The 16,016-nt window shown below is 43.9% G+C and overlaps 1 protein-coding gene across 2 annotated transcripts in view; it reads left to right on the top strand.

Moving 5' to 3' along the window:
* The window catches only part of ttbk1a (tau tubulin kinase 1a), a 63,229-nt gene extending 47,560 nt beyond the window's left edge, over window positions 1-15,669 (top strand). For both annotated transcript variants that reach the window (XM_069167128.1, XM_069167127.1), the window contains exons 15-16: window positions 12,687-14,143; window positions 14,253-15,669. In XM_069167128.1, the coding sequence (XP_069023229.1) occupies window positions 12,687-14,143; window positions 14,253-14,667 (1,872 nt within the window). In that variant the 3' untranslated portion in view covers window positions 14,668-15,669. The remainder of the gene's footprint in view (window positions 1-12,686; window positions 14,144-14,252) is intronic.
* The last annotated feature ends 347 nt before the right edge of the window (window positions 15,670-16,016 follow it).

Genomic DNA, 16,016 nt, shown 5'->3' on the forward strand with positions numbered 1-16,016 from the left:
CATCAGTCGGCTTCAATAAAAGATAAACTCGGGATTGTTTGATGTTTATTGAAGAGAACATCAAAAATTCAACATGTTGGCTCAGTCAGAGGTGCTTCACCAAAACAACAAAACATTTATTTTCCTAAAAAAAGAAAAGCTTCGGCTGTGATAATAACTTTTAGCATCCGTCGGGTCATCAAAATGAAAACTGCTCCTGAAAATAAAAAGTCTGAAGTCCAAACTGGAAACCAGAAACTGAATGTTTCATGTCGTGAACACACAACTGTCACGCTTTCATCAATAGTGTCTTACAACACACTAATTCCTGTATATATATATATATATATATATACATATATATATATACATATATATACATATATATAAATACACTAAAATCTATTATATATTTATTATTATAATCACAATAAAGAGGTTCTGATGATAAGATCTGCTTATAAAACAAATCCAACTGCAGCCTCTGAAGTTGATCACTTTGTTATGGAGGACCAAACCTGATGACTTTAAGAATTCAATAAATGATTCAAACAATTTTATGATTTCATCACAAGGTTAAGAGTACAGAGAGCTGCCGTCGGAAGGATGGTCTGAGGGGTTCCTCCTCTGAGGAGCAGGAATGTGATCAGGACGCTTCATGACATCAGAGTTTGGGTTTCTGTGCGCGTGCTTGTGTACTTCCTGCGACATGTTGTCGGACGGCGGTGCTGAGAAAGAGAGGAGGTCACCACACAATTCAGTTTGAACCTCTGGGGAGTCTGAATATGAACATCTGGTTTTGTGGAAAATGAATGTGGAATCTTTGAATTTCACATTGATTTGACATTGAATGTTCACCTCCAAAGATTTCTATTTTATTTTCCTTCAGCAGGACTTTCTTCATGAGTGTGATGATGTTTTTTTGTTTTTTTATTATTCTTTATCCATTTTTGCTTTTTAGTTTAACAAAACATTTATGTGACCATTTGATTTATTCATGCACTCATTTATTTATTTACTAATAGGTCAGTTTTGGTCCTCCATACTTGGTGGCTGCTGGACGTAATGACACCATCACCGATATTCCACTTTATCTGCAGTGTAACGTTTCATCGTTTAACTCCTCGTCAGTGCAAAAACAACGTGTGCACATATGGGATTTTAGAGATAACTTCGGGAGCTCTTCTTCAGTTTTCTTTTATGTTTTTTTGCCGATTGTCACCACTAGACTCAAAGCGAGCTCACCGGCCGCCAACCATCGAGGACTGCCATCCTCTTTTTTACTCTTCTCCAATTCTCCCCCCCCTCCCCCACCCCTCCACATAACTACTGATGCCTTTGCCCCCAACCTATCGCTTTAAAAGTACACAGTATGTCAAGTTTGACTCACCTGAAGAGAGAGAGAAAAGAGCGAGGGTGCCATTGGGACAACACAAGAAGAAATAAAGTGATGTTTTGGGGTAAGCACAGTTTAGGAATAGTCCTTTACCTCTGTTCTCTCACTCAGTTTCTGTTCCTCCTCTTCCTTTTCCTTCTGTTCAGACATATTTCCTCCCCTTTTTCCCCCCTTTGCGTGTCTGTGTTTTGTGTGCTTGATGACTCCATCTCTATTTTGTGTTCCCTGTTTCTTTTTGCATCTCCAATGATAATTTTTCCTTCAGAAAACAAAAGCTCAAACTGTCCAGGCTCAGACTGTTGTAGACTAGTGAGAGACAGTGTGTGCAGTGACCGTGCTGTTGACTTTGTGTCCTTTTAAGTGCTTTTTTTTGTTTTTTTTGTGGGGAAAATATTTTCATCACCATGTTTCCAGCTAGAGGGATGCTAGTCTGACCAATCTGGCAACCCACAGCTAATAAGTCTATTGGCTCATCTGTCCTGCTAACTTGTTTATAGCTCCTAACTATAATGTGATAGCTGTAACTGTAGACAGTTCCAGTTTTACACCAACACTCCTCAGCTTCTCTTCCCACGCTCCTCCCCTCATGACCTTTGACCTAACATCTGAAGGCGTTAGATGTGCGAGAGCGTCAATCAGCTCTCTCCTGTCTAATGTCTGTTCAGGGAGGCGGAGGAGACAAGGGTTGGAAATCAAATCATAGTGTTGGGACATAGCTGTAGAAAAACATCATTTATTATTATGTGAAGTCAGTTTCAACTCATTAACCTCCCTCTCCCTCCTCCCCCTCTCTGATTGGTCTGTTTGCAGTTGGAGGAGGACAGGCACCAGCCGCGACCCAATCAGCTGCGGAGGCTGGCCTCTTACGTCTTCTCCTCCTCCACCCTGGAGACGGAGCAGTACCCCCACGGAGGAGGCAGCTTCATCCAGAGGAGCCGCTCGGCCGAGAGCAGCCCCGCCCACGTCACCGCCACCGCCACCAACGCCTCGGCCCGGCGACGGCACGCCGGCACTCTGCCGGCGCCCGGCAGCCCGCGAAGCAGACACTCAGTGCTGAACATGTCGAGGACACAGCTGCAGCAGATGTTAGCCAAGCTCATGAACAAGAACAACAGCTGAGTGGACTGAGAGACGGACTCAGAGCGCAGCGACTGACACACACACACACACACACACACACACACACACACACACACACACACACACACACACACACGAAGTATAGCGATACATAACACACATCCACAAACATCACACATGCAGGGTTGGTCACACCACCTGTTGGACCTCCCCTCCGCCACACAAACTGTTCTTTATAAAGGTCGCACGCCGTGTAGATCACCCACCGTGCATTTATTTATTGTTGATTGATCTGAAAATCTTTGAAATTTATTTTGATTCGTCTCAAGTAAAACATCAAAAATGGTTCCCGGAAGTTAAAGTGCCCCTAAATTGTAAAATTCAATGTTGACTGTCCACCAGTCAGGTGGCAGGATATTCTGATAATGTGTTAAAATCAACCTTTAAATAAGAAGATTGGAAGAAGTAAACAAACATTTGACACTATATTTGGCATATTCAATGCTTTCTGGCCAGCTCTGCATTTACAAACAGATATGAATGTAAACATAAATGAAAAAGACAAAAAAAGATAGAGCACACTGAGATCATAACCACACGTGATAATGAAAACAATAAGCCATATTACTGGCCCACGGCAGCAGTGCTGTGCTGGTGAAAAGCTTCACACACTCACACTCACACTCGCGTAGCTCCACCAAGTAATTTTCAAGCAGAGAATCAGAAGAAGTGGAGAAAAGTGATGAAGACGGGAAATAATTTCCATGCAATAAACTCCGAAAAGCCTCCCTGCAAACCTGATGTTGCACACGCCACAGACCTGGCAGACTGCTGGGAATAATGTGAAACGGGAACTTCTTTGCTTCCTGTGAAGAGGAGGAGCCTGAGACGGAGCGGGGCTGCTAACAGACTGTTAAGCTTTACAGTATTTGTGCTTTTTAGTTTTTTTACTTCTTTTTTTTTTCTGCTTTTTCCTGCTAAAAATGAAGGAGCGATCGTCCAGGAATGCAGGTCGTCCCAGCGATCAAGTTTTTGCACCAAGACTTTGGAGTCTGATCATCGTGTCCACCGAGCAATACGCCGCCACCGCTTCGCAACGCGACTCTGCCCACAGAGAAGCCGCGACCCCGACGCCTCGCTTCATTAAATGTTGTCTGTGAAGAGAGAAATGTGTGGAAAAAGTCTTTCTGAAGGTGTGAAAAGTGATTCGACTTTTATTCCAATCACATCTTTAGGACGAACACTGCTGGGTCAGGAAGTACGGTGGCCCCGTAGCGCAAAAGATTCCCCACAAAACAAAAAAACGGGAGTGAAATCACAACGAAGTTCTATAAAAACAACATGAAAACATTTCACGTAATAAGTTCACGACGCGAAAATGTATTTATAAATTAAAGGACATCAAAACAATACATTTACATAATTTTTCAGAAAATAGATTAAAAATATAAAAAATACTACGACTAGACAGTAAACAGATGGAAAATTTAGACTAGATAACAAATTAACAAATCAAAGTTGTTTTATTCTGCAAAACAAATTAACAAATAATTTGTAAATCCTAAAAAAATCCATTATTTATCAGCTGAGTGTAGCAATTGCTAATTTTAGTAAACTAATTTCAGATTTATCGCCTGGAAAGTTACATTTCTTTAATTTGGCTGTTGAGGGCCACTGTGACGGGAGAGTGTCTCTGAAAACACTCTCAACCTGTTTGAGGATGATTTCTATACATTTTTGTGACCTGTTTTTTTACATTGAATTTTTATCATTAGAAAGGGACTGCAAATGTAAAAAAAAAAAAAAGACGTATTCCATCATATAAAATGGAACATTTTCTGTTGTTGATCACAAAAATAAGCCTTTTTTTTCTTGTATCAGTTTGTCAATTTATTTTAGGACTTTATGAGACTATCACTTTGTTTTCTCATCATTTTATTATTTAGAAAATTGTTAAATGCCAAACATGCGCCATGCAAGTACCCAAATGCAGACAAATTTATTTAATGCAGTGTTGCATTAGTGAGTTTTTTCACCTGAAAAACTGCAAAGTGACGTAAAATGAAATGAGAAAGTTGAGCCCTTTCCTTTTGAAATCTCTTCTATGGTGACCGGTTCCAGCAAAACTCTCAAAACTTTAGCAAAATCAGTCAAAGACTCACTCGAGACGGGAATCCTCCTCTTCTTCTGTGGGATATTTAAAGGCTGCACAACACACCTGTTGTGTTTCTCTTTTGTTCTGTCAGTGTAGTTAATAATGGAACGTCTCTGGTTATCTGTCACCGGCCGGTACCACCTCCCTCAGGAGCGGTCGCTTCAGCAGAAGACTGGTTCAGTTGGTGGAGCCGGTTGGCATCGAGTCATCAGGCTTTGTACGTTCACACATTGGTGTGTGTCTGTGTGGGTGAATGGGATTCGCTTTGAGACCGTGAAGGTGATAAACTGCTTTATAAGTGCAGAGCGTTCGTGCTCCTGGCGCTCAGACGGTGTTGCAGATTTACATCAAAGCGCCTCGCGGGTCTTTTATATTTGTGTACTTGCGTGGAACGTGTTTCTTGGCCGTTACACAAAGTGGCAATGTTGGTCAAAGGGGAACACCGATGGTCCAGACTGCAGTATGTTAGTTCATGGTCTCCAGAGGACGAGTCATAACGACATCCACCGTGAGGGATTTAGAATTAAATATATTAAGTATCAGCCGGACTGACGTTTGACTCTCATGCTGTTTAAACTCTCAGTTGAAATCCAGTTTTGTCCGTATCCGATTCCCTGATTGGCTGCATGCATCACACATCACATGATTCAACCTGTGTAACCGGGTGGAAAATCCTTATTTTCAGTCTTAATCACACTGTTTGCTTCTGTAACGATGTTTCGCCCTGAAGTAGAAAACGTCTTCCTTATTAGCTACAAATGAAGCTGCGTGAAAACTGGAGACAGAGGATGTTTGCCAGCGTTGTTTCATTTCATGAATGCAGATGTGATTGTGTTGTTCCTGCCCAGCGGAGCTGCAGCCCAACATGATTGTGATTGTGTTACGCAATCATCAACCCAGACAGCTGCTGCTGGTGGTGCTGCTCAAAAGGCCAACGTACTAATGCTGATCTGACTGCCTCCTCTGGGCTCACACCGCCTCACTTCTCCAAATATCAAAAAATCTGAAGCCAACCAATAATAAATGCGAACTTCTTAGTGAACGATTGGGCCATTGAGAAAAACCCGAGTCACCTCAAATGCCATGGAGCAACGTCATTGGAGAAACTAATTAGCATTTTCCAACAGCCTATTTCCTTCATAAGTTTTGAGAATAAAGCAACCAGATTAAACATGAAATATAGAAATGATATTTCTAATAAAATATATATTTTTTTGGAACATTTCAATAACGGTACATAAAAAAGCCACATGGTGCATATGTAACTATCACCATCACTTCGAAGACGTTGTGGATTGGTCCACGCATTAAAGTCCTGTCGGTAAATCCTTCCCCGGTTCCTCTGACAACTGCGCCGGCTGCACCGTCGATGGTTCCAGTAGAGAGGAATGTGGTCCAAACACAACAGATGGGACTTCCTTCCTCTGCCACCAAACCACCATGTTTCTTTCCTTTACATGCATCTAAAATCACCGACCAAGTCACAACTACATTGTAAAATTTCTGGCTTCGTGAGATCCGATTCTGGTCAGATATGCACATAAACTGGATTTGGACGGACAGTCTGCTCACAGCCTCCTGATCATGAGATCAGGATATCAAACACAGATCAGTACTCATACTGTTAGAGGCACTTTGTTTTATCTAAAGAGATCATTTAAGTCAAACTAAAGTCAGTCAAATCTATAGAAATCCAGCGTGGAGATTTATTGTCTCTTCATCCGATATGCAACGAACCACATTTGGTTGTTGGGTTTGAATTAAATCCAGATCTTCCAGACAACATGTATTTATTCATTATTTAATCATTCAAACTCAAATCAAAAAGACTTGTTTTATGTTGATGGAGATACTGAAAGATAACCGTTGAAGACTTTAGGATTTCATCGCATTGAAGAGTTAGGTTTTTGTATTGATTAGGTTTTGGTGTTTTTTATAAGTTTTTTAAAGGCCGTCTGTCTCTGATTGAGTCAGCTGACCTGGAGAATAACAGTTTGGTCTGTTTTCTAAATGGCAGCGAGGTTCATTATCTCTTGAAATCTGTGTCACAGTGTTCTTCAGTGAGGTTTTCATGGCTCCGACACTTTATGTTTTTGGATCACCATCCATAATGCTTCCTTTTATCTCGCTGGACTTTACTGGTGCACTTTATAAGCGATCGGGCCAGAGAGGGAGATCGGGCCGAGCCGAGGGTCTCGCTATACGGCTGCAAAACACACATGCAATAAGGGAACTGTGGGATGTTATAGCAAAAAAAGAGACTTAAAAAAAAACAATTATTCTGGTGTTTTACATGTTTTCTTTGAACATGTTTAAATGAATCATTCAGTTTTTAGATTGATTTCCTTTTTCACTTCTTTTGTATGAGAAAATCTACCTTCAGAGACTTGAAGCATCCTTAAACTCATTACTAAGAAGAGTTTGAAAACCAACAACTTATTTTAGATATGAAAACTCGGAAAGATGATGATAACAAATACATAGAAAATGAAACTGACAGCCTGGGTGGAAGGCACTCAATCTGATAAACAATCTAATGGATTATGAGCAGGAATGAAGAGGAATTAATGGCGTAAAATACACAAAAAACTTAATTTAATAGAGCAGAGAGATGGATTTTGTAATTTCACGATGCCACTTTCTGCATTACACAAACAGTGAGGCATAATAATTTAAGTAACAGTTATATTGTCAGGGCAGTTTTATCCACCGGTGTTTTATTTACCATTGTTTTATCTACCGGTGTTTTATTCACCGTTGTTTTATTTACCTTTACAAAACCAGCAGGACATTGTTGTGTTTGTTGTTGGTTTCAGTACAGGTGGGTGGTCATGTCTCAACAATTTAAAAGATGTTAGTTCCTGGTCGTTTTCAAGAAACGGAAAGATTGTGTTTTAGTGATTCATCCGGTGGAGAAGTGTCGGGAGTAAACACAATCAAATCAGCAAACATCCAATGACCAGGCATGTAGGAAGTGATCTGATCACATTTTTTTATTGTGTTTTGGTGGCGGTGGAAGTAATGTTTATTTAGAGTTATTGATATGTTGAGGGACATCTTGGTTTTCAAGCAAAATCCAATAAATCCCAAAGTTGTTTTGCAAGTTAAGATGGTTCAACTCTGCATACAAATTTTGTCTGAACATTTGACTGTGGTTGAAAATTAGTGAAACGGAGGGTCAACAGCTGAAAGAAAATCCCATGGCCTTCGTCACAAAACAAGACTGTCCTCACATTAAACAGAAACACCCCGCTGCCCTGGACTGAGTATAACAGGAACAAAGGAGGAAGTGGATGGAGGTCAGGGGGGATGGAGGTCAGGGGGGATGGATGGGCCAACAAAACGTTTTATACTGGAGACTTTTTTCAGTGTCAAAAACATTCAAAAACGTTCAGTTACAAACAACTCTAAACATGACTGTTTCAAAAGCGTAACTGCGTGTCTATTATTGTATCATGACGATGAAAGTCCTCTTTTTTTTTTAACCGAAATCCAAGTTCAAGTTTTGTGCTTAAACTCAAACAGAGACAAAAATGTGGTTTGGTTTGTGTAGGGAGGAAGACTTTAATGAAGATAAATGTTTGGCTCCTGGGCCAGGCTGATTTTATAAAAAAAAAAAAAAGTTATATCATTACATCGCATTTGGTGTTTCAGTTCCATATTAAATTCAACCACTGCAAATACTTAAATTCACCAACACAGATAGCTGTTGTTGGCTCTGATTACTGTCTATCAGTGCCTATCGTGTCTGTGGACCTTTGAACAGAACATTGATTGGTTCATTAGTCCGCTTGGAAATAGATGTTTTACAAAACCCATCAAATCAAATAGCAGGAGGAACAATGGGTGTTTTTGACCAACATTGAATCGACGGGCTTGAGAAGGTTTCCTATGTTTCAACTCTTTCATCGTATCGCAGCAAAAGATCTTTACAAGACACGCCGATGGTTCGTTTTTATTTTGATAATAACAGTAAAAGTTGTCCTTAAGAAAATCCGGGTTTGTTGCATCCAGAGAGATGGAAGGTTTTAGTGGAAAAAGATTTGGCTCGATGGTCTGATACTCTCAGAACGATGAGCCTTGGAGTGTTGAGCAGTGAAACTTAATGTGTGGCCGCTGCTAATATCATACAGAAGCAGTGGGATGTCGTATGCTGCTGTGAATGTCATTGAAATGACTTTCCTGGGAGTCCAGGCCGTATCTCCTGAACAGAAATCCCAAATCCGGCCACACGAGACGAGACGAGAGGAGACGAGCTTGGCCGGCCATTTTGTGCAATGAAAGCCGAACTGTTGCTTTCTCAATGTGTTTAAGGGCTACGTTAACTAAATATGCACCGCTTGCTGTTTCATTGAGCTTGTATTCGAGGCGTTCTCTGTGCTGAGGCTCGTTGCAGCACCAGTGAGACGTCTTGAGTTTGTTTTCATGCTGCTTCAATGCTGAGTTGGGGACGCCTCTGCGTTCTATATTTAGCACAGCGTTACAGTAAAACCACTTAGAGAATGTATGAAGTGGACTAGCTGCTAACTCCACACTTTATTTTGCACGCCAGCAAAATGATTCACCTACCGTACAAGATTGTCACTAATACATGTCAATGTTTTGTCCCACGTCGCCACATTCAGTCACAGATTTCAGAAAGCTCTCATCGTGCTTTTGTATGCCGACGACACCCCGAGTTTAAAAAAAAGTGATCAGCAGTATCGATAACGGTAAATACTAACACACCAAAAGACTGTTTACCGGCTGTCACCACTCTTTGCATGAGATCAACTGTTTGTACGACATGCACCTCTGACTGTAAAATGACTAAAAACAGCACTGCACTGTAATTACAACAAAAACATACAATATACACCTCTGAGAGAAGTCTGTGATTTGTTTTTGTAAATAACTCACGTCGCTACTGGAGAAGATACTCACGGATCAGAGCTGTCGAGTCCATCGCACATGTTGAAATGACAAGAAGCCGAAGTCCTGCTAGTAACAGAATCCATAATCTGACCTCACGTCTTTCATTCTGCTGTTTATATTCACATCCAGTGTTTTGTTCATTAGTGCAGAAGAAGAAGGCCTCTCTTCTCATTCGTGGAGAGTCAGGCGGTTCTTGACGATGACACTTCTGGATGGATGAGACTGATTTTTAAGTCACATTTTTGCTGTTTTGGACATAAGTACCGTCAATCACAACAGGATTTGATCGACAGCTTCATCACAGAGGCACGCTGTCGCAATTACAAAACCGTTTTTGGATGTTTTCATTCAAACAGTCCACTTTAAACTTCAAAGAGTTTCTTCCAGGTTCAAACTGGACTTGAAGCTTTTTTGCAGGTAAATGGACCATAAAAAAAAAAAAAAAATGCATTTTGAGTGTTTTTAATTCACCTCTTGGTCGATATGAATTGTGGCCGAAAAACAAAAGTCTGACCAGGATCTAAAAGAGGCTGTAAATGTCCATCGAACCTTTACGTGTGTGACGCATTTGGAAACACGCGTGAAGCCGGCCGAACAAACTGAGGCGTCAGAGGCTAAGCTGCTGCTCAAAATGGTGCTCTGAGTAAAGGCTTGCAGAATGACTCCTATTGTTCTTTTAATTTTGTGCAAAATTGCGACCAGTGATCCCGTTGCCGCCGATGTCACCCGTTCGTTTTGGCTGTGAGAACATGTAAAATATATTTAGTTTGGAAAGTTATGTTCGTTAGACTGCTGCTACTTTTAACGTGATTTCTAGAAATCCTCCTGATTTGTGGAAGTGCAGTATGAAGATGTGATGGGTGTCAGCAGTAGTGGTAAAATATACATTTTAAAGGTTTATTAATGGAAAACATCACGTTTTAATAACAAGAAATTTACTGCACATTTGAAGCCATTTGGGGAATTCAGCCGAAACTGTTAAAAAATATTTTTGCCACAAAACATTTATACCTCATAAACACTAGAATCATTGCAATGTAAAAACTCACCTGTATTTTGCTCCTCCCAGACGTAAACTCTATGACATAGTTGACATGTTTGTGTTCATCTTTATGGAATAACAGGGTGATATTGTGCAGAAAACGTGTCTGTAGAGAGAAGGGTTTGTCTTTAGAGGTGAGAACTTCTGTCCATGTGGGTTTTGGTTTTACTCGTATGCCACATTCATCCGTTTGTTCATCAGATCATCGAGGACCTTATCAGACACAGATGTCACAAAAATCACTTCTTATTTCACTGATTCTCAAAGGGACATTCAGATATTATCAGAAATCCTTTTGTTTTAGGCTGAAACGTGTTGTCTTCTCCCGCCGAGGATGAGTGACCTCTGTGTGTCTCCACGGAGATGTACGTAGAGTCGTCATTAGCACCAAGACTGGAAGCAGCGGGAAGCTGCTAGCTCAGCTCTCAACCACTGGGAGCTGGAGAACATCTTTCTCAGGTTCCCATTATGTGCTATACAGAGCTGTGTTCGTTCCTACTGGGTGTAGACCTCGGCTTAATTTTAACCAGTCAGCACCGTCGAAATAAGCCGATACTCTGCCAGCACTGCAGCTACCTACCGTGTCCGCCAACGGGGTTTTTTCCCGAGCACGGCGTAAACCAGTGAATTTGAATGAATGGCAGCAGCGTGACGAGGTGCTGAGTGTTTATTCTGCGTTCAGCGTTTTTTTTTCCGGTCACCGGAGAGCTGCGCTCGTCGCTGTCACCGGCCGTCCAATCACAGCGAAGGAGGCGCGGCAACAAACACGGTTAACCACCGATACTGCTCTCTGATTGGTCGGCCCTTCAGAGCGGCTGCAAACGCTAATACGAGCCGAGTCACCAGACTGTTATTCACAGAGAAGTAAAGTGAAGCTGCCGGCCGATGGGGAACATAAGACCGCAGGAACACTCAGGACCCTCGGAGAGCACATTCACAACCGGGAAACACGGGGCCTCTGGTCATGTTCCCATTACGTGCCACATGAATGTCAGGAACACAGGCGGACCGAGGCAATCTAGGAACTCTGTAAACGTATTGGTCATCAAATAGCTCCAAAGTTACCTGATGCTAAAACACAGACTCTTATTTTAATTTGTTCATTTCTATCTCTGCAGCCGGTAATAAACGACTCACAACATGTAAACCTGACTTTGAGCTGTCGTGGATTTGATGGTAAAGTTAGCTTTGATTTATTGAGCTCTGGTAGTCGAGTCTTGTGTGTTTCTTTATAGACCAAAGGGAACCTTTGAAACTGTTTTTCTACATCTGCTCTTTAAACACGCACTTCCAGTCTTTGTGCTAAGCTAGGCTACAGTTCTCATGTGACTCTGGTGACAAACAACAACAACAAAAATTCTCGAGACATCTGAATATTCCTTCAAAGTTTTTTGCAATAAAATAAAAGCAGAGTTTTCTGTTGTCGAAGTGAAAGAGGACTGAGAAGCTCGCCGTGTCTGTTCAGTGTGACGATCCGTGAGTGTATTTCACGTGTATAATACATGTAAGCTTTTCTTTTCTATCACTATATGATTGTACAGTACTGCTTGTATAATTTACAGGTAAAGCATGTATTTTAAACTTTTTGTAAATCCAAATGATTAATTGTGTACATATGAAATGTTGAAAGTAATTAGGTTTGCAGTTAATCTCTAATAGCATGACATTAGCAGGGTTCAGTAGGTATGTACAGGCTGTATGTTAAATCTTTATGAAGGGATACACTTGAAAAATCACCTGATATCAGACTGCGTGCTGTCTAAGGACAAAACTCTGCAATGCATTTTTTTGTGCCTTTTATATTAATGTATGTAATCTAGACAATCTTGAAAAGCTTGTGTACAACCAAAATGACATTAAAATGGATTTGGGGGCAAATATTTCAATTCCTGCGGTTTCTCTTATTGGGAATGTGGTCGTCGGATGCACTTTCCTCTGAAACACTGGTTCCTCTCTTTTCTTGTCAAAATATGGTTTAAAACACGCAAAAAAGACGTCATCTTTAAGCCTGCGAGTTGAATAAAACTCCAAACTCAAGAACTCATCAGAACCCTTTTTCCATGATGTTTAAGTTCATGTGGACTCGGTTGTATTAAATATTCTTGTTGCATTGTTTCCAGGTGTTGTCGCCCACGGAGCAGAGCGCCCCGTCTCCGTCCTCCCCAGACTATCGGACGAAGGGCCAGGGGGATGAGAAGGAGCACTTCCACATCCTTCCTCAGCTGCAGGCCAAGCGGGCGGACTTCCTCACCGTCATCCTGACCGGTACCTTGCCTCAGCGCCGGAGCTTTGCCACGGCGGAGGAAGAAGTCCCAGAACCTCCGGGGCCGAAGGACGACGACGTCACGAAGAGCGAGTCCAACAGCGAGGCCAGTCAGAAGAGCACCGAACGCAGCCAGGACGCCGCTCACTCCACTCTCATGGCCGAGGACCAGCGGGGGACGAGGGAGCACGCCTCGGCCGCCGACGCGGACCCCGACTTGGAGGACGCATCCAAAACCCTCGTCCTGTTCTCGCCGGGAGACACTCGCAAGTCTCCCTGTGGCGGTGACCATGTTCTGGAGAGCGAGTTGGCCACGCCGTCCGCTCTCACTTCTCGTAATGACCGCCTCTTGGTCGGGGAAGCACTTCAGCTTGAAGCCCCAGAGACCGGCCGCCTGTCCCCGGCGCTCCGGTCCGACCTGAGGCCTTCCACTCCCATCGCTCCGGCATCACCTCCCTTCACCAAAGTCGAGCGCACTTTCATCCATATCGCTGAGACATCGCACCTCAATGTTATGTCTTCCAACGGTCACTCTGCCAGGGACAGTGACCGGGAAGTCCTCTCCATCATGAAGGAACCAGCTGTGGGGGTGGAGACTCCGGAGCAGGACGGAGCACCGGTGGCGAAAGAGTCTCCGGAGGAGCCCGCACCGGACCCGACCGTACCGGCTGGAAAACAACCCAAGACTGAGAACGGTTCGTCGGCTGTGCTCTCCCAGTCTTTGGAGCCGGTGCCAGAAACCACGTCACCAGTTCACGACCATGAAGACCAGTCACAGGAACCTAAGAAACAGCAATCACCCACTGAGGAAGCTGCCGAGCTTCAGACAGCCGGATCAGAACCACCGGCTGCGATTAAGCCGAGAATCCGAAGCCGAATCCCGGTGCTCATCTCTGAAGAGGACTCTGGCTCGGAGCAGTCCTCTTCCGTCTCGGCTCGAGCGCAGCTTCGGCAGCGGGCCAGGCAGCTCGACTTGGCCCGCCTGCTCGTGCAGAAGCAACAGGACCGCTGGATGAGGAGGAGGATGCTCTCGGGGACGTCGTCATCCTTGTCCTCTGGGGACGATGAGCTTCGGAGGGTGTCTGAGACTCTGTCCACCACCGGCTCAGAGGAGGACACGCATACCTCAGACGAGTCCAGGAAGAGTTCCCGTCTCAAACCGACTGAAGAGCAAGGCTCCAAGGAGTGCAGGAGCAAAATCCCCAGGCCCGTGACCCCCGTAAAGAGGCCTTCACGGGGGGTTCCTGCTGCTGCTTCTCCTCTCTCCCTGCCAGACTCCAGCTCTACCAAAGGACCATCATCCATCATTAACGGGTATGAATGACTTTCCTCCTTTAACTGTACTCAGGATTCCCCTCTGAAGCAGGCTGATGAAATGTTTTTGTTAAGAAATAACACGTTCAATGTCCCCATTTGTCCACAGGAATCAGAAAATTGGACTCAGCACACTCAGCAGCCAACGGAAATCCAAGGCCGTCCCCCCCAGGTCCTCCTCCTCCTGTCCCCGTCCCTCGGCTGCCCCCGCCCCGTCTGGCAGTCCTCGAATGCCCCTACGAGTCCTGTTTGGAACCCGACGCAGCCTTAGCTCCACCCACTCTCGGACTGACAGCCCCTCCCCTCAGAGAGTATGCCCGTCCAGGCAGCCCCTCTCGGTTCGAGCCCCGACCGTCCCCATGCTACCACCCAGGACTGCAACCACCATGCGGCGCAGCGCCTCGCAGGAAGCCACCGTGCAGCCCTCGTCTGGCGCCGCCCCCCCTACCAGGGTGAGGCCCAAACCAAGCAGTGCGGCCAAAGGGAAGGTGAACGCCAGGGAGAAGGCGGCGCCCGCTAGATAATACAAAGAGACTCATCTCTGGGACAATGTTTGTGTTTAATGAGTCTTCAGACAAGCTACGCCTCAAAGGTTCTCACCTTATTCCATACAAGACTGTGATGTTACGATGACCTCCTTCGATTCATCTCATGTACACAGACATCTTGTTTTTTCCACGGACAGCTAACTGAACTGTCTTCATGGGCTTCCAGTAATCTCGACCGAGCCACGGTGCTATGGATGCGTCTGCTGCCCCCCCCACCCCGGTCAATCCCCAATTTAAACCGCTTTCTGAGAATCGTGGCCTCCAGCAGGTCCGGTGTCAGGTCCTCACACTTACCACAGTACTCCCAGCTCCCCACAGCTATACTGCTCTTCTATTGACAAGAGTCCGCTTGGTCCACATTGCATGGTAAAGTACTGTATATCACAAATATGCTGAATCTGTAGAGGGAAAACAACATGTACAAAAATCTGTGCTTTAAATTATTCAATATAGTTCTCCCCTTCCTATTTGCCCCAACAAAAAAACAAAAACAACAAAAAAAAGGATTGAATTGACCTTGTTTGAATGCCCGAAATATGTTAAATATGATAAGAGATACCAGAATATATCCTGTAATCATTATGGCCTTGGATGAAGAGAAGAGTTGGATGTGAACCCAGAATGGTCCCCTCCTCATGGTGTGACAATGGGCATGCTTTACTTTATTCTATTTTCTGGGTGTTTTTATTTTGTTTATGTTCTAAATTGTATATAATAGAATCATTTCCCATAAAGACATCTTTATTTTTTATCTTGCCGAGCAAAGTGTAAATTAAGTCTTTAACCTTCTGTTCCAATGTGTTGGCACTGCGCCTGTTTTTTAACGCATGAGAAAAACAGGGTTTAACAATGGGAGGGCGTTATAGCTTCTTGGATTCTGCTGATGGTGCAAAGGTGTGCTGGTTGTTGGAGCCCTTGTTGTGTTTGTACAGGGTCTCTGGGCACTGAGCTGTGAAGTAAAGTCTTGGTCATGTGGAAGGGCGTCTTGTCATTCTTTTCGCGGAGATTATATGAGTCTGGTCCCCCCCATAGAGAATCGTTTGCAGACGCTCCCTCCTACTGGGCGTCGACCTCCGGTTAATCTTAACCAATCGGCTTGCACCGAGACCGGCCGACACTCTGCCACCGCTGCAGCGACCTACCGGGTCCAAAAACAGTGCTTTTACCTGAGAGCAGCTGAGTGTTTATTTTGCACCGAGCGCTGAACGGTCAGCGTTTTTTCCCGGTCACAAAGAGTTGCCCTCGTCAATTGTCACCGGCCGTCCAATCACAGTGAAGGAGGGGCGGGACCGACGCAGTTAACCACTGATACTGGTCTCTGATTG

Source organism: Embiotoca jacksoni, unplaced genomic scaffold (assembly GCF_022577435.1).
Source record: "Embiotoca jacksoni isolate LCO1_2020_lvr unplaced genomic scaffold, fEmbJac1.0.p SCAF_4, whole genome shotgun sequence".
NCBI classification, from domain to species: domain Eukaryota; kingdom Metazoa; phylum Chordata; class Actinopteri; family Embiotocidae; genus Embiotoca; species Embiotoca jacksoni.